The sequence below is a fragment of the Podarcis vaucheri genome (genome assembly GCF_965113315.1).
Source record: "Podarcis vaucheri genome assembly, chromosome: 3".
In the NCBI taxonomy this organism is placed as follows: Eukaryota; Metazoa; Chordata; class Lepidosauria; order Squamata; family Lacertidae; genus Podarcis; species Podarcis vaucheri.
Window position 1 is genome coordinate 125774588 of NC_138761.1, and position 19165 is coordinate 125793752.

General features: G+C 45.0%; 1 protein-coding gene across 4 annotated transcripts in view; it reads left to right on the top strand.

Annotated features, from left to right (window-relative positions):
• Positions 1-5802: 5802 nt before the first annotated feature.
• The window catches only part of EHBP1 (EH domain binding protein 1), a 280836-nt gene continuing 267473 nt past the window's right edge, over positions 5803-19165 (top strand). For 2 of the 4 annotated variants that reach the window (XM_082215743.1, XM_082215742.1), the window contains exons 1-2: positions 5804-6075; positions 7169-7595. In XM_082215743.1, coding sequence (XP_082071869.1) covers positions 7492-7595 — 104 coding nt within the window. In that variant the 5' untranslated portion in view covers positions 5804-6075; positions 7169-7491. Of the gene's footprint in view, positions 6076-7168; positions 7596-19165 lie in introns of all 4 variants that reach the window. The other 2 variants (XM_082215741.1, XM_082215744.1) reach the window with 2 other exon arrangements.

A 19165-nucleotide genomic window follows, 5' to 3' on the forward strand; every position in this document is an offset into this window, starting at 1 on the left:
AAATCTGGTGGATGAGGGCTGTATCTCCCAGATACATCTTGAAGTTTTAACTGGACATCACGGTACTTGACTTGAGAAGACGGGGTGTGGGGTTGTCTTGGTCTGCAGGGATTCCATCACTCTGCATCACCCTGACTTGGCCAGCCGGTGACAGTGCTATGGTAGTCCTGATCTGTCCTGGATAATTGGTCTCAGAAGTTGGTACTGGGTGACTTGTGTTCCACCACATGGCCATAAAAGAAACTGACAGGTTCAGTCTACTTAAAAGAAACATTTGTCCAAATCCTGAGATACATTCCATACAATTTTGTCTTCATGACTCCTTTCAAAATACTGAAAGTGTATCACAGAATATCATGAATATAATACAGTTCTAAAAAAACTTATAGGTAAGCCAAGAGCTTATATATAAATAGGCTTTGCTGGATTCCTTAAAATGTTATCTGAGAGGCACATTATTAAGAAATGTAGTCATTTCAGCTGAAAGCTAGCTGTCACACTCCACCACATCATAAGGCAAGAATGTCCAGTGTGAGGAATTAACTATTTGTTGTCAAAAGCACATTTGCAAGTTAGGAAAAGGCATGTCCATGAGTTCTGTTCCTCTCAGCTACTCCTAGGTGTGCACCTGATGAGGCAGTTGCAGCAAGAGAGAGGCTCCGCCCTAACCTCTCGGCTTATGTATCTCCCTCACCCGAACTGCGCACAAGCAGGCAAAGACTATGCCTGTGTGTAATCTGCTTCTGTTTCTCCTGCTCCAATCCTCGCCTGGTCCTGGGAGACAGTGTAGCAGGAAACATAGGGGCAGAAGGAGGAGGATTTTCAGTACCGTACTCAGGTACAGTAGTGGTAGCTTCTCTGGATTAAGCACCAATGTACTCTCCCCCCTCTTTAGTGTTCAAAGTCACTTGTTTTAAATGAAAGATGTGTGCTGGGTAAAACAAACCCTAACGACATGTTATATTTGCTAATACCAGAAGCGATGGAGGAGAGAGATAGTAGCTGCATGCTTATTAGAAGACATTTATAGCTAATGGGATCATTTAACATTTGTTAAATCACTAACTATAACTTTTGTCAAATCTCTCATCAATCTTTTTCAAATAAAACAAAAGCAACAAAATCAATGTTTTTTGTTTCAGAAGAAAGTTTGCTCTACATCTAGATGAGAAAATAATTTCATATGCTCTTATCTTCTGTAGGCCTCATGTAATTTGAACCTAAAAGCAAATAATGAAATGGAAAATGTTAATAAATAATGATGTTTTGAAACACAAGTTGCTGAACAGCCACCGGATCCTTTGCATTTATTCTGCTGGAGAGAGAAGTGATGTCTGTGTGTGGGAAACAAAAATGTTTTTGCTAAATATATACATAGCACAGGGAGGATCACTGCACTGTGTGTGTCTTTACCGTTCAAATTCTAAACATACTTCAGTGGAGAATTTTTCTTGCAATAACTTAGGACTGCAGTCTAGGCTAATACTTCTCTTAACTGTTTCTTCTGGAGGAAAAACAAAAGGCAATTCTTAGAAGTGTTTAAAAATGTTCCCATGACCAAAAGATAATTTGGGTCAGCATGTGTAATCTAATGTACAGAATGTTTTCAAATATCCGTTCCTATCTTAAATAATGTGAAATGCATATAAAGAAAGTAACAGGATGAGCTCACAAAATTATTTCACCTAACATCACCTCAGAGTCAACGCTTTCCAATATGTTCAGCCACGTTCAGCTAAAGGGCATGGTAGTGGTATCATATAAGTGAGGAGGCATCACAGTACACTAGATATGTGAAAAAACATTATTTTTGCCAAAGAAAAAGTTCATGATTAGTGTAAGAAAATCTCTCCACTTTGACACTAATCAAGAAAGTTCAGAGCAAGATTCCTGTGGGAGAAAAGCATTTTTATGCAATAACAGCAAGAACACTTCTCCAGGTGTTGGTTCTGCTGTAGCTTCATCACTCAAGGTTTTCAGACAAAACCTTGAGGGTCAAAAAATCCCAAGGGAACAACAGTATATTCCAAGATAAAATCTGAGGACCACTCTGCAAGTAGCAGCAGAAGCCAAACCAAAGGAATATGAATACAATATGCCTGCAACTCTTGTTCATTTCATGGGCTTGCATAGTAGAAGCTCCCTAAAGACTGCACTGGGTAGGCGTCAGTTTCCAATGCAAAACATAAACTATCTTAGCAACTCAGTAACAGTATCTACCACCGATCCAAAGGAAGGCAGAGACTTTTCTAATGTCACCACACAGTCTGAAATGCTGTTCTTTGTATGGGTCCCTCTCCCCCCCCCCCATGATATTCTGGTAGCTGTTGTGCTTTTGGAAATTAACCCTTAATATTGGAATTTATCCGTTGTTGTGTTTCTGTTGATCCATGCTTTATTTTAAAAGATTTATAAATCACACACATTATAAAATATAAGAGCAATGTTGCTTTGCTGTGTTAATATTGGTATACTGTTTTTATATGATTTGTAAACTACCTTGGGAGTGTTGGCTAGTCTCCCAGTGTGGAAGTCTCAGTGGTGTGGAGGTCTCAACAAATATGAATGGGCACACTGCACATGGCAGCACTGGTTTTTTTCTAGTGAGAAGACTTGTGATGATTTTTGTATATGTAGTTTAACAGATAGTAATAAAGGTAAAGGTAAAGGTACCCCTGCCCGAGCGGGCCAGTCTTGACAGACTCTGGGGTTTGTGCGCCCATCTCACATCTATAGGCCGGGGGCCAGCGCTGTCCGCAGACACTTCCGGGTCATGTGGCCAGCGTGACAAAGCTGCATCTGGCGAGCCAGCGCAGCACACGGAAACGCCGTTTACCTTCCCGCTGGTAAGCGGTACCTATTTATCTACTTGTACCCGGGGGTGCTTTCGAACTGCTAGGTTGGCAGGCGCTGGGACCGAGCAGCGGGAGCGCACCCCGCCGCGGGGATTCGAACCGCCGACCTTACGATCGGCAAGCCCTAGGCGCTGAGGCTTTTACCCACAGCGCCACAGATAGTAATAATGGAGCCTAAATATCATTAAATTACAGTAATGCCATCTGGTATGTTCACACAAACAATGGGTAAGATTTAAGAATGAAGGGATGTACTCTAGTTTGACTAGGAATGTATACTTCCCAAATGGTAGATTTGGGGCTACATAAAGTTAATTTTGAATGTTTTTCAAATTCATGATAGAGTTGAGGATCTTTCCTTTTAATGCATTTTTTTGGTTTTCAACAATAATACCATAAACATAACATAAAAACAAAAACAATACCAGAAATAGCACTTTCTAAATGCTTGACCCTGCACAGCAGTTAATGGGCAAGAAAGGGAGACACATTTTTAGGCACATGTTTATTGATCACATCAATAAACCAGCAGTTATTGCAACCCACTATAACACATGCATCTCTGTGGAGAAGTCTTATAATCAATGAATTTATTATGTACCGGTATGTACCTTATGTATTTATTATGTACCGGTATGTACCTTACATACCGTGGTGTACAGCGCGGGTGGCGCTGTGGGTAAAGCCTCAGCGCCTAGGACTTGCCGATCGTATGGTCGGCGGTTCGAATCCCCGCAGCGGAGTGTGCTCCTGTCATTCGGTCCCAGCGCCTGCCAACCTAGCAGTTCGAAAGCACCCCCGGGTGCAAGTAGATAAATAGGGACCGCTTGCCAGCGGGAAGGTAAACGGCGTTCTGTGTGCTGCGCTGGCTCGCCAGATGCAGCTTCGTCACGCTGGCCACGTGACCCGGAAGTGTCTGCGGACAGCGCTGGCTCCCGGCCTCTAGAGTGAGATGAGCGCACAACCCTAGAGTCTGTCAAGACTGGCCCGTACGGGCAGGGGTACCTTTACCTTTTTTACCTATGTACCTTACTGTTACTTTGTGTAACTGGCAATCCAATAATATGTATTTCTCATACATGTGAGAAAAGTGAGATTTTCTCCTGTTTTCTACCTAGCAGCTACCTCCATCCTGGCAGCAGCTAAGAGAAAAGACACTAAGAGTTCAAGATGGAACTTCAGGATTGGAGTTGCCCTCAAGCAACAAAAGTGCTAATTTAGGATCCCAAATCAAATTATGATTGATTAAAAGAGAAGTATCAGAGAAAATATTATGTCAGAATGAATGTTATTGGGACACAGTTCCACCACAGATGGATCAGAGATCCCAGAGCACTGCACCTTTTTCAGAAACTTACTGTTAATTTGACAAAGCTTGAGTGGGGTCCAACATGACTAAAGTATAATTAATTAATTAAATAAATAAATTTCTATACTGCCCTTCATCCAAGGAATGCAGGGCAGATTACAATATAAACACACACAAATACATACTACTGTATCAGTGCTATTTTACTAGAAAAGGAGGTACTGCAACTCACTATGAACGCCTCCCTTGTTCTGTCAATGGCACGCACCTGAGAGATACTGGAACTGAGTTCTGGTGAGTTTGGGCTAAAAAAAGAGCCCTGCATACCATAACAACAAACTGGACAACAAAAATGGATTATGCGCACCCTGTGGCCAAGAGACCAGCATTGATGAATTAGAAGAATAAAAATATGATCCCCTTTAATTGATTGATATGACAACACCTGCAACATATGACCTGATTGCTTATAGACGTAACTTGGTTTGGAGAAATATATTGACATCTGGAATGAGTCTGTGCAGAATACAGTAGGTTACCAATAACCATGTATGTATTTGGACATTATTATTATTAATAATATATTTATATAATCATGTATGGAACTGTAACTGATTATATTTACCGTATTATACTGTATCCTTCTTTCTTATTGGTGTTTTTTGCACTTTTTTCTTTGTTCTTTCATCTCCTTATTTTCTGTAACTGAAATTCTTTTAATGAAATATTAATAAAATAATATGAAACAGTAACACTCTCCCAGCAGTGGCTAAAAGGCCATAGATTGTTTAATTAGCCATAATTTTGTGGGACAGTAGGGGAATTATTGGTTTTGTTTTGTTTCATTGTACGTATTTTCTATTCTCACTCTGCATTTTTCTGCTATCAGCCGTCTGGGATCTTTGGATGGAGGGCAGCATACCAATTTATTAAATCGTCATCAAAATCATTTAAACTGCCGTCTGCGCCAGCTTGGAGGCTTTTACTTCTGAGCAACCTATTGAAAGTGGAGGGCGTAGTGGGGGGGGGCATAAGAGGCAACTCCGAGGGGCCGAGTTATTCGCCCCCCAGCAGAATATTTGAGGGGTCGCGAGGGGACCGGCCGTCCCTCCAGTTGATGGGCGTCGCCATTCAAACAGTGTGTGCAAAGGGAGCGAGAACCACAGGAGCCACCACCAGGCAGGCCGCGCCGGGCCCCTCAGCCTCCCCCCCCCGCTCCCCCCCAGCGGCAGCTGCCTTCTTTCCCACAAAACCCCGGCGCGTGCAACTTTCCGCAGATGGGCGCCAGCGCCACCCAATGACCGGGCCGCTCGGTGTAAACAACCCCGCCCCGGCGGCGGCGCTGCGAGCCAATGGAAAGGGCGAGGCTGAGGCGAGTGTGTGTGTGGCGGCGGCGGCAGGCGAGCCCGCCCCTTCTCTTTCCTCCCTTTCCCGACCCCGCCTCTTCACTTGCGAGGAGGGTTTCGCTTTACCCTCCGCTCCCCCCCCCGCGCGCCTTGCGGCCAATGATCGACGCGGCCCCGCGACCAATGCGCTCGCCGGCTTGGGGAGGGCTCCCGCCCGTTTTGCCAATGGCGTGCTCCGAGCGGCGCCGGTTCGGTTGCGCCTGCTGGGCGAAAGTTGGTGTGAGGTGCGCACCTCTGGCAGCGGGAGGGTGGCGGCTGTGGAATGCGAGGAGCCGGAGCTGCTGCCGCTGCTGCTTCGGGGTCCCGGAGGAGGAGAAGCAGCGCCGCCGCCGCCGCCGCCTCCCTGGCCGGGGCTTTCTTATTTCACCCTTTTCTGCCTGGAGCGAGGCGGGTCAGCGGCTGCCGCGCGGTTGCCATGGGCAGCCCCAGCCCTGGCCGGGGTGTGTGACAGCCCCACGCAGCCCCTCGCCTGGCCCGGAGCGAGGGCTGGAGCGGCGGGAAGAAGGTAAGAGGCGGAGGCGGCGGCAGGGCGAGCGCCACATCCCTGCCCGCCGTCGCCCTGCGGCTTCTCCGCGCGTCCCCCGCCCGCCCGCCCGCCCCTCCGAGGTCCCTCAGCGCCGGGGATGGAGAAGGGGCAGCAGCAGCAGCCGAGCCCTCGCCTTCACCCGCGCCAGAGCCGAGTGTCGGGAGCGCCCCTCAAGCGAGGCGGGCAGACACAATGCAGCAGGCGAGGTGTCTCGCGAAGCGGGGAAAGGTCTGGAGCAGGAGAGGTCGCCCGGCGGCGAAAGAAGCGGCCTCTGCTCGCCACCCGCTCCCCTCGCCCCTCGCCGGCCTCCTGCCCATGGAGGCTCCGGCTGCTGCTGCTGCTTCTGCTGCGCTTTCCCTTCCCTCTTCCCCTGTCCAGATGAAGTAAATAGCTGCACTTTCCGTACAGCCCCTGCCTTGTTTTCGTGGCTGGAAAGTAGCGCCACAGATGGAAGGGGATCTGTTTGCTATTCGGCGGAGGAAAAGGATATCGCTGCCCTAAGCTGCTGAAGCTCAGGAAAGGTCTTTTGCCCTCTTGCACCCTCAGTCTAACTGCCTGCTGCTGCTATTGCAACGCCAGCACCGCCAGCATGCTCGGACTTTCCCAATATGCACAGATTCCCCTGTAGAAAGGTGATGAGGGAAGAAACAACTGTTACACCTTTTTGTCATCAGCATGGAAACAAAGAACTTCTCGCAGCTCCCTCTGTGCGTACTATTGGCAGCGCCTCCATATGTAGCCCGGCTTCCAAGAGATGCTGGAGCGTGGCCCTCCTGATTTTTTGCATTTTGTTTAAGTTGTTTGGGAGGATGAGTGTGCTGCTAAAATAACTGATTGGTTTGTTTCCAGACAGACTTGTGGCTTGCATTCCTGAAATTGCTTCTGCATTTCTCTCCCTCTCTATGAGGGTTTGGTAAGGGGTGTGGGTCTCTTTTCCTCTCTCTCATGTGTACAGTCTTGCGGGTCCATGAATGCCATATGAAAAGCACATAAGAAATTTCCCACAATTGTAACATTATCAGATACAGCACATACAGCCACTGCCTCACTTGAATTCTGTTTTGCTTTCCAGTCTGACAGCCTGAACCTCATTTGAGCCCATGAAGAAGAAGGATGACTCTATGAGGAAACTTCCTTGCGCTTGCATTTTCTCCTTGTCGTGGTTCATGATTGTACCCACTCAACAATGTGCTGCTCACTAAAAAGAAGATTTACTATGGGAAGGGGATATCCGGAACATGCATCCTGAGCATCCTTTCAACATCTTCTGCCTCCATTGTTTTTATTAGATTTACATGTAGCTTGCTTAGCACAAACAAACTATTATACCTGCCTTGCTCAACCTGAGACTTTCTACATCTGTTGGGGCTTTGGCTTTTTTAGCTGCTTATTATCATGGCTTCAGTATGGAAAAGACTGCAACGTGTTGGAAAACATGCATCCAAGTTCCAGTTTGTGGCCTCTTACCAGGAACTAATGGTTGAGTGCACTAAGAAATGGTAAGTAACATGTTCTGTTGGAATGAGCTGCTGTTACTTGAACATGCTGTTGCCTCTTCAGATGATGATTACTGCCTCTCGTCTCCAAAAGGGACAGAAGGCAGTTTGCAAATTTCCCTTTATAAATGCTTTGCTTTGCACTTATTCTGTCCCTGTAAAAATAATTACTGCTTGTTCACCAGGATTATATGGTCACATCAAGCATTTATTAGATATGTGCAGGTTTGGACAGTTTTTATGCAATTCTGTGAATTTTCTTTGTCTTGTAACACGTCCTTCTAATGTTACCAAGACAGGCTCTCGGTAGCCCCACAAACCTGATACAGTCAAACCTTGGTTCTCAAATGGCTCCATTTTCGAATGTTTTGGCCCCCGAATGCCAAAAACCTGGAAGTAAATGCTCCGGTTTTCAAACGTTTTTCGCAACCCAAATGCGGCTTCGGCTGGAGTTGTCAAATGTTTCAAAACATTTCACACCTCAGTTGTCAAATGTTTCAAAAGTCGAACAGTCTTCCGCAATGGATTGCATTCAACAACCGTGGTTTGACTGTAAGTTTTTGATGCCAGAGGGATATGTAAAGGACTTAGCAGTGCTGACAATATTATTCATTTCTCTCTGCGTATGTCTGACTTCTGCTTTTGTCTGAAAATACTTTCTTTCAACTCTGGAATGGGAACAGCCAAGATTCAGCCTTGGGAATTATCTCAAGTTATTTGCTTAGTCAGACAAGAATTCTGTGTTGCAGTAACCCAATGGGACATAGTTTAAATTAGTCAGAACAGTCTAGCCAATCAGCTGTATGGGCCTGTCCCCCACATACACATTCACTGCAAAGTATGCTTTAAAAACTGGTAGGCTTCTGCTTCTCTTCGCAGTAAAAAAGAATAAAGAAATATTTGCTTTAGCCAATATTAACTTAAAAGAATGCAGTCTCTTTGACAGAATGCAATACCTGTGTTCACTATTCCGTTCTGCAATATCAGTTTAGATAGAGAATACTTGGCATTTCTCAGTAGCGGGTACTGCATATACTGTGTGTGTGTGTGGATGTTTTGGAATAAATAAATAAAACCTGTTTTTTAATTCTTGCTGTTACGTTCTTTGAGTGCAGGGCACTCAAAGAATCATGAGGTTAATAGGAACTCACGAGGGTCATTTAGTCCAACCCCCTGCAATGCAGGAATCTCAGCAAAGGATCCCTGACAAATGGCTGTCTCACCTCTGCTTAATAACTTCCAATGAAAGAGAGTCCATCAGCTTCCATGGGAATCCATTTTGCTGTAAAACAGCGCTTAACATCTGGAAGTTCTTCCTAATGCTTAGTCCTTACTTGCAGTTTGAATCCATGGGGTTGGATCCTACCCTCTAGAGCAGCATAAAATAAGTTTGCTCCATCTTCCATGAGACATCTCTTCAAATTTTTGAAGATGGCTTTCATATCACCTCTCAGTCTTCTCTTCTCCAGACTAAGCATACCTAACTCCTTCAATTGTTCCTCATAAGGCTTGGTTTTCAGACCTTTTATCATCTTAGTCGCACTGCTCCCTTTGTACTTGGTATTTGTGGTCCTTTTCATGCATTACCTTGATGTAACTCTGCAAGGTTATCCCCATGCTGTATTTAGGGCTGTATGGTAGAGTGACTTGCCTGAGGCCCCCTAGTAAGTTCATGAGACAGGGGACTTCCTGATTTGTAGTTCTGTTTTTAGCCTAGCTTCTTTGGAAATGGATTGTTTACTGGATCAACATAATTGTGAAAAAAAATTGTCTTCTAAGATTGGGGTGGGAAGTTTCATACAGAAAACGTTACTGTTTAGTGCAATTTCTAAAACTTCAGCTGGACTGCATTTGCCACAGTTAATTCAGTAAGTTTACTTAAAACCATCCCTTTCTTAGGGAGAGGGTTGAATCATAAGCAGAAATTCAACAGGTGAACTTTCTACTTGTCCTATACCCACTAGAGGTACTGGAAACATGAGAAGAAAGCATAACAACACAACTTTAAGAATGAGAGAGGACCCATCTGCTGCTGTTTCCCAAGTGTGTGTCTGTGATTTCACCCCAGCCAATTCACTGGTGGCCTCTGGATTTAATAAAATATATTCAGTCACTCTGATTCTATGATTCCCAGAAGTGTCCAGGGCAGCCACGTCCTGCTTGGGGGAGGGGAAGAAGCTTTTGACAGCCAAAATTTCAGCTGGTGGTATATAACTTTCTTTATTGGGATATTTCTAGGAATAATCATGAAATGGTTGGTTTTGTTGTTGTTTTTTCTTTGTTTACCTGGCATTATTTTAGCATTGCTTTAAAGTCTGCCTTGTCTGAAGGGTTTATCCCTGAAGGGTTTACAACCAAGATCCAATTAAAAGTATTGCAATAGAATGTTATGCTATAACACTCTTCCTCTTTTTACATTGTACTTTTTTAGTACGATGATTAGATCCTGCAGAAGGTCCTCCCATTGCTCGGTTCCTGCTCCTGCCAACCTAGCAGTTCGAAAGCACGTCAAAGTGCAAGTAGATAAATAGGTACCGCTCCTGCAGGAAGGTAAACGGCGTTTCCGTGTGCTGCTTTGGTTCGCCAGAAGCGGCTTAGTAATGCTGGCCACATGACCCGGAAGCTGTCTGCGGACAAATGGCCAGTAAAGCAAGATGAGCGCTGCAACCCCAGTGTCATCCGTGACTGGACTTAATGGTCAGGGTTCTCTTTACCTTTATGCTTACACAATCAGCTAATCCCTGATCCAACTTGCGTACTCTGAGTCAGTGTCACTTTGGCTGTAGACACTCTCAATGTCTGAAGTTATGTATGAGAGTGAAAATCTTTGTCATCTCTCATTCTGTCATACATCTTCATTTGATGTGCAGCCAAACTCATTACCAGAGGCAGGACAATATTATTTATTTAATATATTTAGGTGCTATATATTACAGGTGAAACATACAAAGTCCTTTACAGAAAAACGAAACAAATATTAAAACATCAAATGCAAGCTGCAAAGAAAGAGATCTTCGTGAAGTCTTGATCCCTTCTCCCTGTAGTGCAATATGGCCCCTAGGTAGCCCTGCTTGTAGTGATTGTGGAGAGGGCTAATTAAGCTATCTTGGGATGAAACAGCTCATTCTTGGGCAGTTCAGCAATTTGTGTGAGTTCATCTTTTTAGGATGAATGTTTGCAGGATTTTTGCCTGCAATAGGGGCATTATTGTTACATTTAGAAAATGTGCCGCCTGATCACTTGTGAATCTAAGCATGCCTAAGCCCATTCATTTCAAGAGGTTTTTGTATGTTTGACTCTGCATAGACTTGGACCTAACTCAAAGGATATCTTGAATTTCAACTGTTCTCTGTAAGGGGGAGTGAGCAGTCTTGAAATACCGTCCATCTGTGTTAAAGCTAAAATTATAAGCACTTTCTGTGCAAAGCTGTGGATGACTATATTTTGGCAACAAAGTGCCTTCTTTCCTTTTGGTGTCTTGATGCTTATTTTGGTATGTCGGTGAACAGTTTAGACCTTCTAAGTTAAATGCTATGTGTGTTGGTTTTAGGAAGGCAGGAAAATTGGCCCAACAACAACAGCAACAAGATAGGATTAAAATGCTTTCCTGTCCTTTGCCTTTAAGAGGACAAGTCTGGCATGATGTGGCAATTAAGGATCATGATTCTAATGTCTGCCCTGGGGGTCATATTGTAAGTGTCCTTTTGATTAAGACTCTAGCTAACATGATCTTATTTTAATGTACTGGCATTTGAACATTCCAACAAAACAATGCTATTTTTGTAGCAATAATAGACCATTCATATGTTAAACTGACCAACAATGAAGTATTAAAATACACTAGGGAGGAAAGTGGGGTTGTAAGAAAAGATTGTTCATGAAAGTGGTGGAAGGGGTGGGGAGAATGGTTCAGATCTATTCCTCAAAGATCTGAGCTACTTATGTATGGATGTGAAAATAATCCTTAATTACTTTGTTGAAGAACTCTTACATTTTCATTCATTTCAAATGAAGCTGCATCTAACTTTAGTTGTCCTTTTATATGTTCATCCAAATACTTCTGAAATGAAGTGGGACTTGGCTGTGCAAAGTTAATGGGAAACTGCTTTTGCTCTACTTTTCTGCATCTTTATAGTTGGCTCTCTCTAAAAATGGATTAGCTCATGGCAGAGCCTCATCTGCCCTGCATATAGTAAAGAGATTTTCTGTCCTCAGTTTTAGGGATTTCCATAATTCTTGACCCTAACAATGCTAACTATTAAAAATGGATAGTCCTAGAGCTGATCCTGTTAGTTATAGTATGTCTAAAATTGCCAGCAGGCCATTATAGAAAATAGGATGTTAGGTCTGATTGCAATTCTGTTTTCTCTTCCCCCCCACTCCTATCAGCCTCATCATATAACCTACAAGTTATTGTCAAAGTTAATGGGTATTTTGCACTAAATATCTTTATAGGCAAGCCTTCTGTCTGTAGAAGGGGACACTGCAACTCTCAAAGTAAAGAATCAGCCATTGTACACTTTGCTAGCTGTGAACATTCCAGCCTCTTAGGCACAAATCTTGACCCTGGGCAACTGCTGGTGGTCATAACTTGTCTGCATGTGGTCTTGGTAATTTGTGGAAGTGGATGGTATTGTCCAATGTGCTTGAGGTTTATAAACTCTGTGCTAGCCATCTGTTTGGAGTGTGTGTACGCATTATTGTGTGCATCCTATTATTGCATGTGCAGATCTGTGGATTAGGAAAAATCATTACCTTGATATGCGGTCCTCTTCGTCCCACCCTACTTTCTTCTCTGATATCATGACTTCCTACTTGCTCTAGAAATTGTCTGGAATTGTGGGGCTCTTGAGCCTTTTATGAACACCCAGTGATGCTACATGCTGCTAAAACTGTACCTAACTGTAATCTTTGTCTTATAAGGGGCACATTCTAGCAACTTCTGGAGAGAGAGAAGGTTTGCAAGCAGAATATCACGATTGGTTCATTTATTGGTGCTTGCTTCGCCTGCAGTGGCTTCAAGTGTGGGATAGCGCTATGAGTGTATGTGTATCTGAGCAAGAGTGATACACTGCTTCATTTCATTGTAGGGCAGGACATTGGTCTAGGCCATTGGTTTTCAACCGGTATGCTGTGGCACCCTGAGGTGACTTGAGGAACATTCAGGGGAGCCGGGGGAGCGTTTTTCATTAACTTGTAGTCCATATCTTCCTGCATTATCTCTCTCTTTCTCTCTGAGGAGCATTCAGGGGAGTCTGCAGCTTTAACTTGCACTGGCAAAAGAAGTGGGGAAACCCTTTTGAGTGGCTTTTATCTTCTTAAATCTCCATACACACAGTAACAAAAATCCTCCACTTCAATAACTAACAGTTCCTTAGTTTTATACAGAGGGCTTGAGGAATGCAAGAAAATAACCAAGTAGCTTCATGGTTGTGTGCCTGGATGTGTATGTGCTCTATAAGGAGGGATTTAAAAATAACCCTGAAAGTGAGGAGTGTCTTCTATGTTCCTCTCTCCTTCTACACACAGCATCCCTATCCTCTTTTCTTTTCTTCTCTACCTCTCCTCCCAGGTAACCCCCTCCTCCTTAACAGTCGCCCAGCTTTATGGGGACAGGGAGGACGTTGCAGGAAAGAACCATATTTGCATGTGTGTCCTGTGTTGTGTGTTTCTTGCTTTTCTTCCCCCGGAAATGACAAAACATTTCTGCTTCCGATCTTAATCCTGTTTTGCCCTCTGCGCCCCTCTCCCCACTACGTGTACACTAGTTTAGGGAAAGGCAGGCTGGGGCTGCCATGTTTGTCAACTCAGCCCTGCACAGCAGCGGTGTTGTTTGTGTTTCCTTAGACACATGCGCTCCCAATTACACACGTGCCAAAAATGGTGCTGAAAAGGGGTGGGGCGAAATGGGGGACTCTCCACTTACTGTAATAGAAACCCAGTGTAAGTGGCTCCCCCAGGGGAGCCGCAGAAATAAATGTGGTTGTCCAAGGTAGCCGTGGACTCAAAAAGGTTGAAAACCACTGGTCTAGGTTATAAACCTTCTACACTAGATGCTTCCTTGATTTTAGTTCCCTATGCATAAGCTTTCATAGAGATCTATATTTTCACAAGACCTCTTCTGCACACATGGCTGAGCACTTCATGTACTCAAGCTCATCTGATGGCTCTGCAATATTTCTCCCACGTGCAGAAATACAATGTATCCATTAAGACATGCCAGGAAATGAGGAGATTCCTTTACAAGTGGGTGTCACTTCCTTAATTCACTTCATTTTGCCCATGTGTTGGCAAGCACACCTTATCTATCATGGTTGGAATGTATTTTCTTTTAGCTTGGCATGTGAATTGTAAAATTTAACACTTCTGCTGAATGCTGCCCTTTGAAAATAGAGGGCTCGTTTCGTATCAGTGTGTAATAGTTCCGTATCACTTGCACTTGATTGGAGGTAGTCCCTGCGTTTTAAACTAAATGTATGTAGTTTGGTAAAAGGAGTCGTTCTTGAGTCCAGTTCTTATTAAATATGTTTGCCATAGGTTTTTCTTTTCCATAGTTTTTCCACAATTGAATGTTGAGAATAAAATAAAGGAATTCTGTTTACCAGCTTGACCTGCTGTAGAGAAGAGCTCTGTGATCTTGAGTTTGGTGGTGGTGGGTGCTTAGGTCAGCTCACTGTTGCGGATATTAAGAGAATGCCTTCTGCAGGGCCTGGAAGCTGCCAAGTCATAAATGCAATGCAAAATGCACAGTGTAAGCAGGGGGCAACCATAAAGGGTGCAAGAAGCTTTTATTTCAACGTTCATATACCATATTGGCCCGAATATAAGCCGCACCTTTAAAATTGAAGGAGAGGAAAGAAAAAATACCCAAATATAAGCTTCTCCATTCCTCGCTGCTCCTGGCTGCATATTGGGGATGGGAGCCACGCTGCGTTGCCGGCGGCCTTTCCCCTTCCTTGCTCTGGGGAGAGGACGGGGGACTACGCATGGGGCGGGCGCTGCTTTGCCATGCTCCTGGCGCGGTTCACCCCATGCTCCTGGCTGCATGCCGTAAGGTTGTGAATATAAGCCACACTTTTCACAGTTGGAATTTGGGGGGAAAGTGAGACTTACACTCAGGCCAATACGGTATTTATTTAAAATACATATCATCTGCCTTTAACCCAATGGTGCCAGGATGGAAATATGGCACATAAACTTCATAAAAACAAAGACAAAAAGTAAAATTGTGCAAAATCCAAATTAAAGCACAAACAGCAGCAACAGATCAACATTCTGGCGTTGTAGTGTACCTAACGCCCCTCTCCAAAGACTTGGCTAAAGTCAAGCTGATATCTTCAGTTTCTAGTGGAACGAAAGCTGGGGAGTGGCAGGGAAGGTCATTCCAAAGATGTGGGGCTTGAGATTTTTCCTTTAAAATATAAGGTGGTATAGAAATGAAAGGAATAATGATAATAACAGCCAACCTTATTTGGAAGAAAATGGGGCCTAGACATTCCGTTGTGGTGACCATAACCTAGGCTTAAGGTGCCATTTGGCAATAAATTTATATCTGAGGTTTCTAACACTGCTTCCAATACTGCACACTAGATTTTGGACTTGTTTTAAATGTCTTTTCTCTTCTTATCCCCATAACCTTCTCAGCAATTTTGTTATGTGTAGGAGCTTCATATTTAAGAAGTCAGTAGCTTCATTTTAGAAATAGTATCAAATGTATTGTCCAACCCTGCCCCATATGTATGTATCTGTAGCTGAGGCAGTCATGGGAATGGAGCCTGTCACACTCTGTTTGCAGGGCTGCTTCATCCACCTTTGCACAGGCAGGCGAGGGGCAGGTTGACTGCTTCTTCCTCCCAGGAGAAAGAGGCAGTCTGCCCACCCATGCGAAGGTGGCTGAGGCACACTGGCGGAGGAACGGGAGTGTGTAGGGAGCGGACCGCCCCCGGCACTACTATTCCAGTAGGGTGCCATCACAGCGGCCTCCCCGGACACGCGCTGCGCACCCCTCCCATGCGCCGGGTGCCACAACCCCACAGACAGTGTGCCAGGCCCCAGGACATGTGCCACGCTCTTACGGGCGGTGTACCACGTCACCGGGATGTGTGCCACACCCCCACGTGCTCTCTGCCCCCGGTAGCGGAGCATGCAGCTTCGCCACTGCTGAGGCACAGGTGGCGACTTCCTTATACTGCTCCATTGCGGGGTGGGTAGCTGCCTGTGCCTCAGTGGAGCAGTTTAACAATCTCCTACTTGCTCTTCCAGGTTTCCCGCACATCAGCTGTTAGCTGGGAGGTTGAAGAGCCTCAGCAAAGCCCCACTGCGCCTCTGGCTCACCTCTGCCTCCCTGGTGAGCTGGAGGTGCAGCAGAGCTTTGCTGAGGCTGATCAAGTCTCTCCTCCCACTTCCGGGACCCAGCTGACAGCTGTCAGCACGCAAATCCAGTGAGTTCTGTCTGAAAAATCCCTGATTAAACCAAGTATGAATTCATGTCTGCCCTTTTTCTCTCTTTTTAAAAATAGGAGCTGTAGTAGGGTGGAATACTTTTAATATGTTTTCTTCTTGGTTTTAATATATCTATGTGTGTGTGTGTGGGGGGTGTTTTTGGTTGTAAGTCACTTTTGAGTTGCCTTGTATAAGACAAGCAGCTAACAAATTTAATCCGTAATAATAACGGCTCAATTCTGATCCCCATAGCATGTGGGGGAAAGGAGGATTTAGTCCTTTCTTATCAGTTACAGATAGGTAGCCGTGTTGGTCTGCCATAGTCAAAATAAAAAAAATTCCTTCCAGTAGCACCTTAAAGACCAACTAAGTTAGTTCTTGGTATGAGCTTTCGTGTGTGTATCTGAAGAAGTGTGCATGCACACGAAAGCTCATACCAAGAACTAACTCAGTTGGTCTTTAAGGTGCTACTGGAAGGAATTTTTTTATCCTTTCTTATCAGTTTCATTTTTCTGCCCCAAATCTCCCTATATTTTGTGTTTCTTCCATTTGCGAATTATTGCACCAACTGTTGTCACCTTCTCACCAAGCTGCTTGGCAATAGTCTTGTAGCTCAGTCCAGCCATGTGCAGGTCTACAATCTTGTCCTTGACATCCTTGGACAGCTCTTTGGTCTTGGTCATGGTGGCTAGTTTGGAATCTGGATTGCTTCTGTCGCCAGGTTTCTTTTATACAGATGGGATTACAGGTAAGACCTCTCCCTTACAGCAGGTTCTTCTAATCTCAGATCATTACATACAGTGAAGATACCAGGTAGCCTGACATCTGGCTGGTTGATAGGGGATCAAATACTTACTTCACTCATTATAATGCACATCAGTCTCTGACTTTTGTCTTCTGGGTTTCTGGGGTTTTTCCTGTTGTTATTCTGTCTCTCACAGCTACAATAAACCTACCATTAAATTTATGGACTGGTCATTTCTTCGTCAGAGGGCAAATGGGCAAATTTAGCAGGGGATCAAATACTTTTTTCCTTCACTGTATGTGTGATGATTGGAGGGTTGGGGAACCCACCCACAACAGATTTGGGGAGGTGTTGGGGCAGAGGGGGGGGGATATCTTGTGCATTAGCGGTTCTCATTACCCACCCGCTGTTTCCTAATACAGTGGTACCTTGGGTTAAGAATTTAATTCATTCCGGAGGTCTGTTCTTAACCTGAAACTGTTCTTAACCTGAAGCACCACTTTAGCTAATGGGGCCTCCTGCTGCTGCCATGCTGCTGGAGCACGATTTCTGTTCTCATCCTGAAGCAAAGTTCTTAACCCAAGGTACTATTTCTGGGTTAGCGGAGTCTGTAACCTGAAGCATATGTAACCCGAGGTACCACTGTAACTATTATCCAGGGTGTGTGAATGTATGCAAGGTCAATATTCAGCCTCTTTAATTGTGCAACCTACGCTTGCTTCTTATTCATGAATACAATTAAGTTAAAACTATTTATTTATTACATTTGTATACCACCCATATAACTTAAGTTATTTGGGTGGTTTACAGAGACAAATACAATCCAAACTAAGTACTGTACACTAAAACTCATTGCAATAACTAACCCACAGTTAGAGGGCAAAGATAATTGTCCTCAGTACATGAATAAATACACACTTTTTATGTGTGAGTGCAGACATTAATGCTATTAGCACAAATCACTGAGAAATTTAAATCCTCACTAAAATCAGAGAATCCAGGAAATGAAAATGTTGTCTGTTGTAAGCTGCTGCTCTGCTATCACTGTGTGTTCCTTTTGTATTAATCACTCCTAATTTTTTTCTTTCAAAAGTAGCAGCACATACTGGGAAATTTAAAAATGCCGGCCACCGCTTAATATTGTGTTCTAATTAAGTACTTGCTTGAGTGGCTTGAGAGGGCCAAGCTAACCCTTTGACAGTTTCACAGATTTGGGTTGTATCAATTGCTGTCCGTGCATCAATGGAATGGACTCCTGATCTCACAGCAAGACTTCCCCACTAGACCCTTCTCCCCGTCTTCACTTGGAATCTGCTCCAGAGGGTTGAAGGACCATGCAGAGCACATGAGGGAGTAAGCACAAGGGAAGTCTTCACATGCCAATTTCTCCATATGTGTGGCTTTAAATATGCTGTATATCAGTGTGTGCCTGAGTGTCCTGGAGCTAACGTTTTATATGCTAGTAGTGGGTGCCTTGTGGATTTAGCAGCTATTTGATTTTCCAGAGTAAGCAGCTTCTGTCATTTTGTACTTGTGTTCCAGATATAAAGTATATTTGTAAAGAATGCTGTAACCTTATAGGATCCAGGAAATGAGTAATGCGTGTAAGTGGAGGAGGGAGAAGTAACCATCTGCCTTGGGGGAGGTGATGGTGCATGTCCTCCTTAAGAGGATTTTCCTGGAAGTCTATGATTTGGACCAGGGGTCTTCAAACGTTTTTAGCAGGGGGCCGGTTCACTGTCCCTCAGACCTTGTGAGGGGCCGGACTATATTTTGAAGGGGGGAGGAAGAGCTGTAGTCAGGAGTCCCCACAGCCACAGTCCCTGGGAGGAGGGCCCAAGCACCGGCTCTGACTTCCCGCCAGCCCCCTTGCTACTCCCTTCCCCTTCCTCAAGCCTTGCCAATGCCACAGGCCTCAACCTGGGCAGGGACAGCAGCTGCCGCTGCCACCGAAGCCACCACCTCCCGGCCCGCCGCCCCAGGCAGAGAGAAAGAGGGCTTTGGCCAGGTGCCTCTGAAGCGGGCGGGCGGCAGACAATGAAGGGAGAAGGGCCGGGGGCCGGTCCACCGTCTGTCCAGGTGTAGAGACCTTGCCTCCTTCTCTGCCTTCCCTTGGCCAGGAAGCAGTGACTCATCCGGATCCTGTCCCCTGGGCAGGGCGAGAGCAACGGCCAGAGCAGCCGCCGCCCCAGGAAGGAGCCGAGCAGCAGTACCTCATGCAAGAGGAAGCCCAGCTTCAGCTGCAGCCTCAGTGTCAGCCCCACAAGCTCACTGAAGCCACCGGCCCCCTCACTGCTCCCTCCTGCTTTGCTCTCTGCTCAGCCCCCTGCTGCTGTGGGAGCCATGGGTGGCTGCGTGTCAGGGGTGGCTCAATGAATGAAAGGCT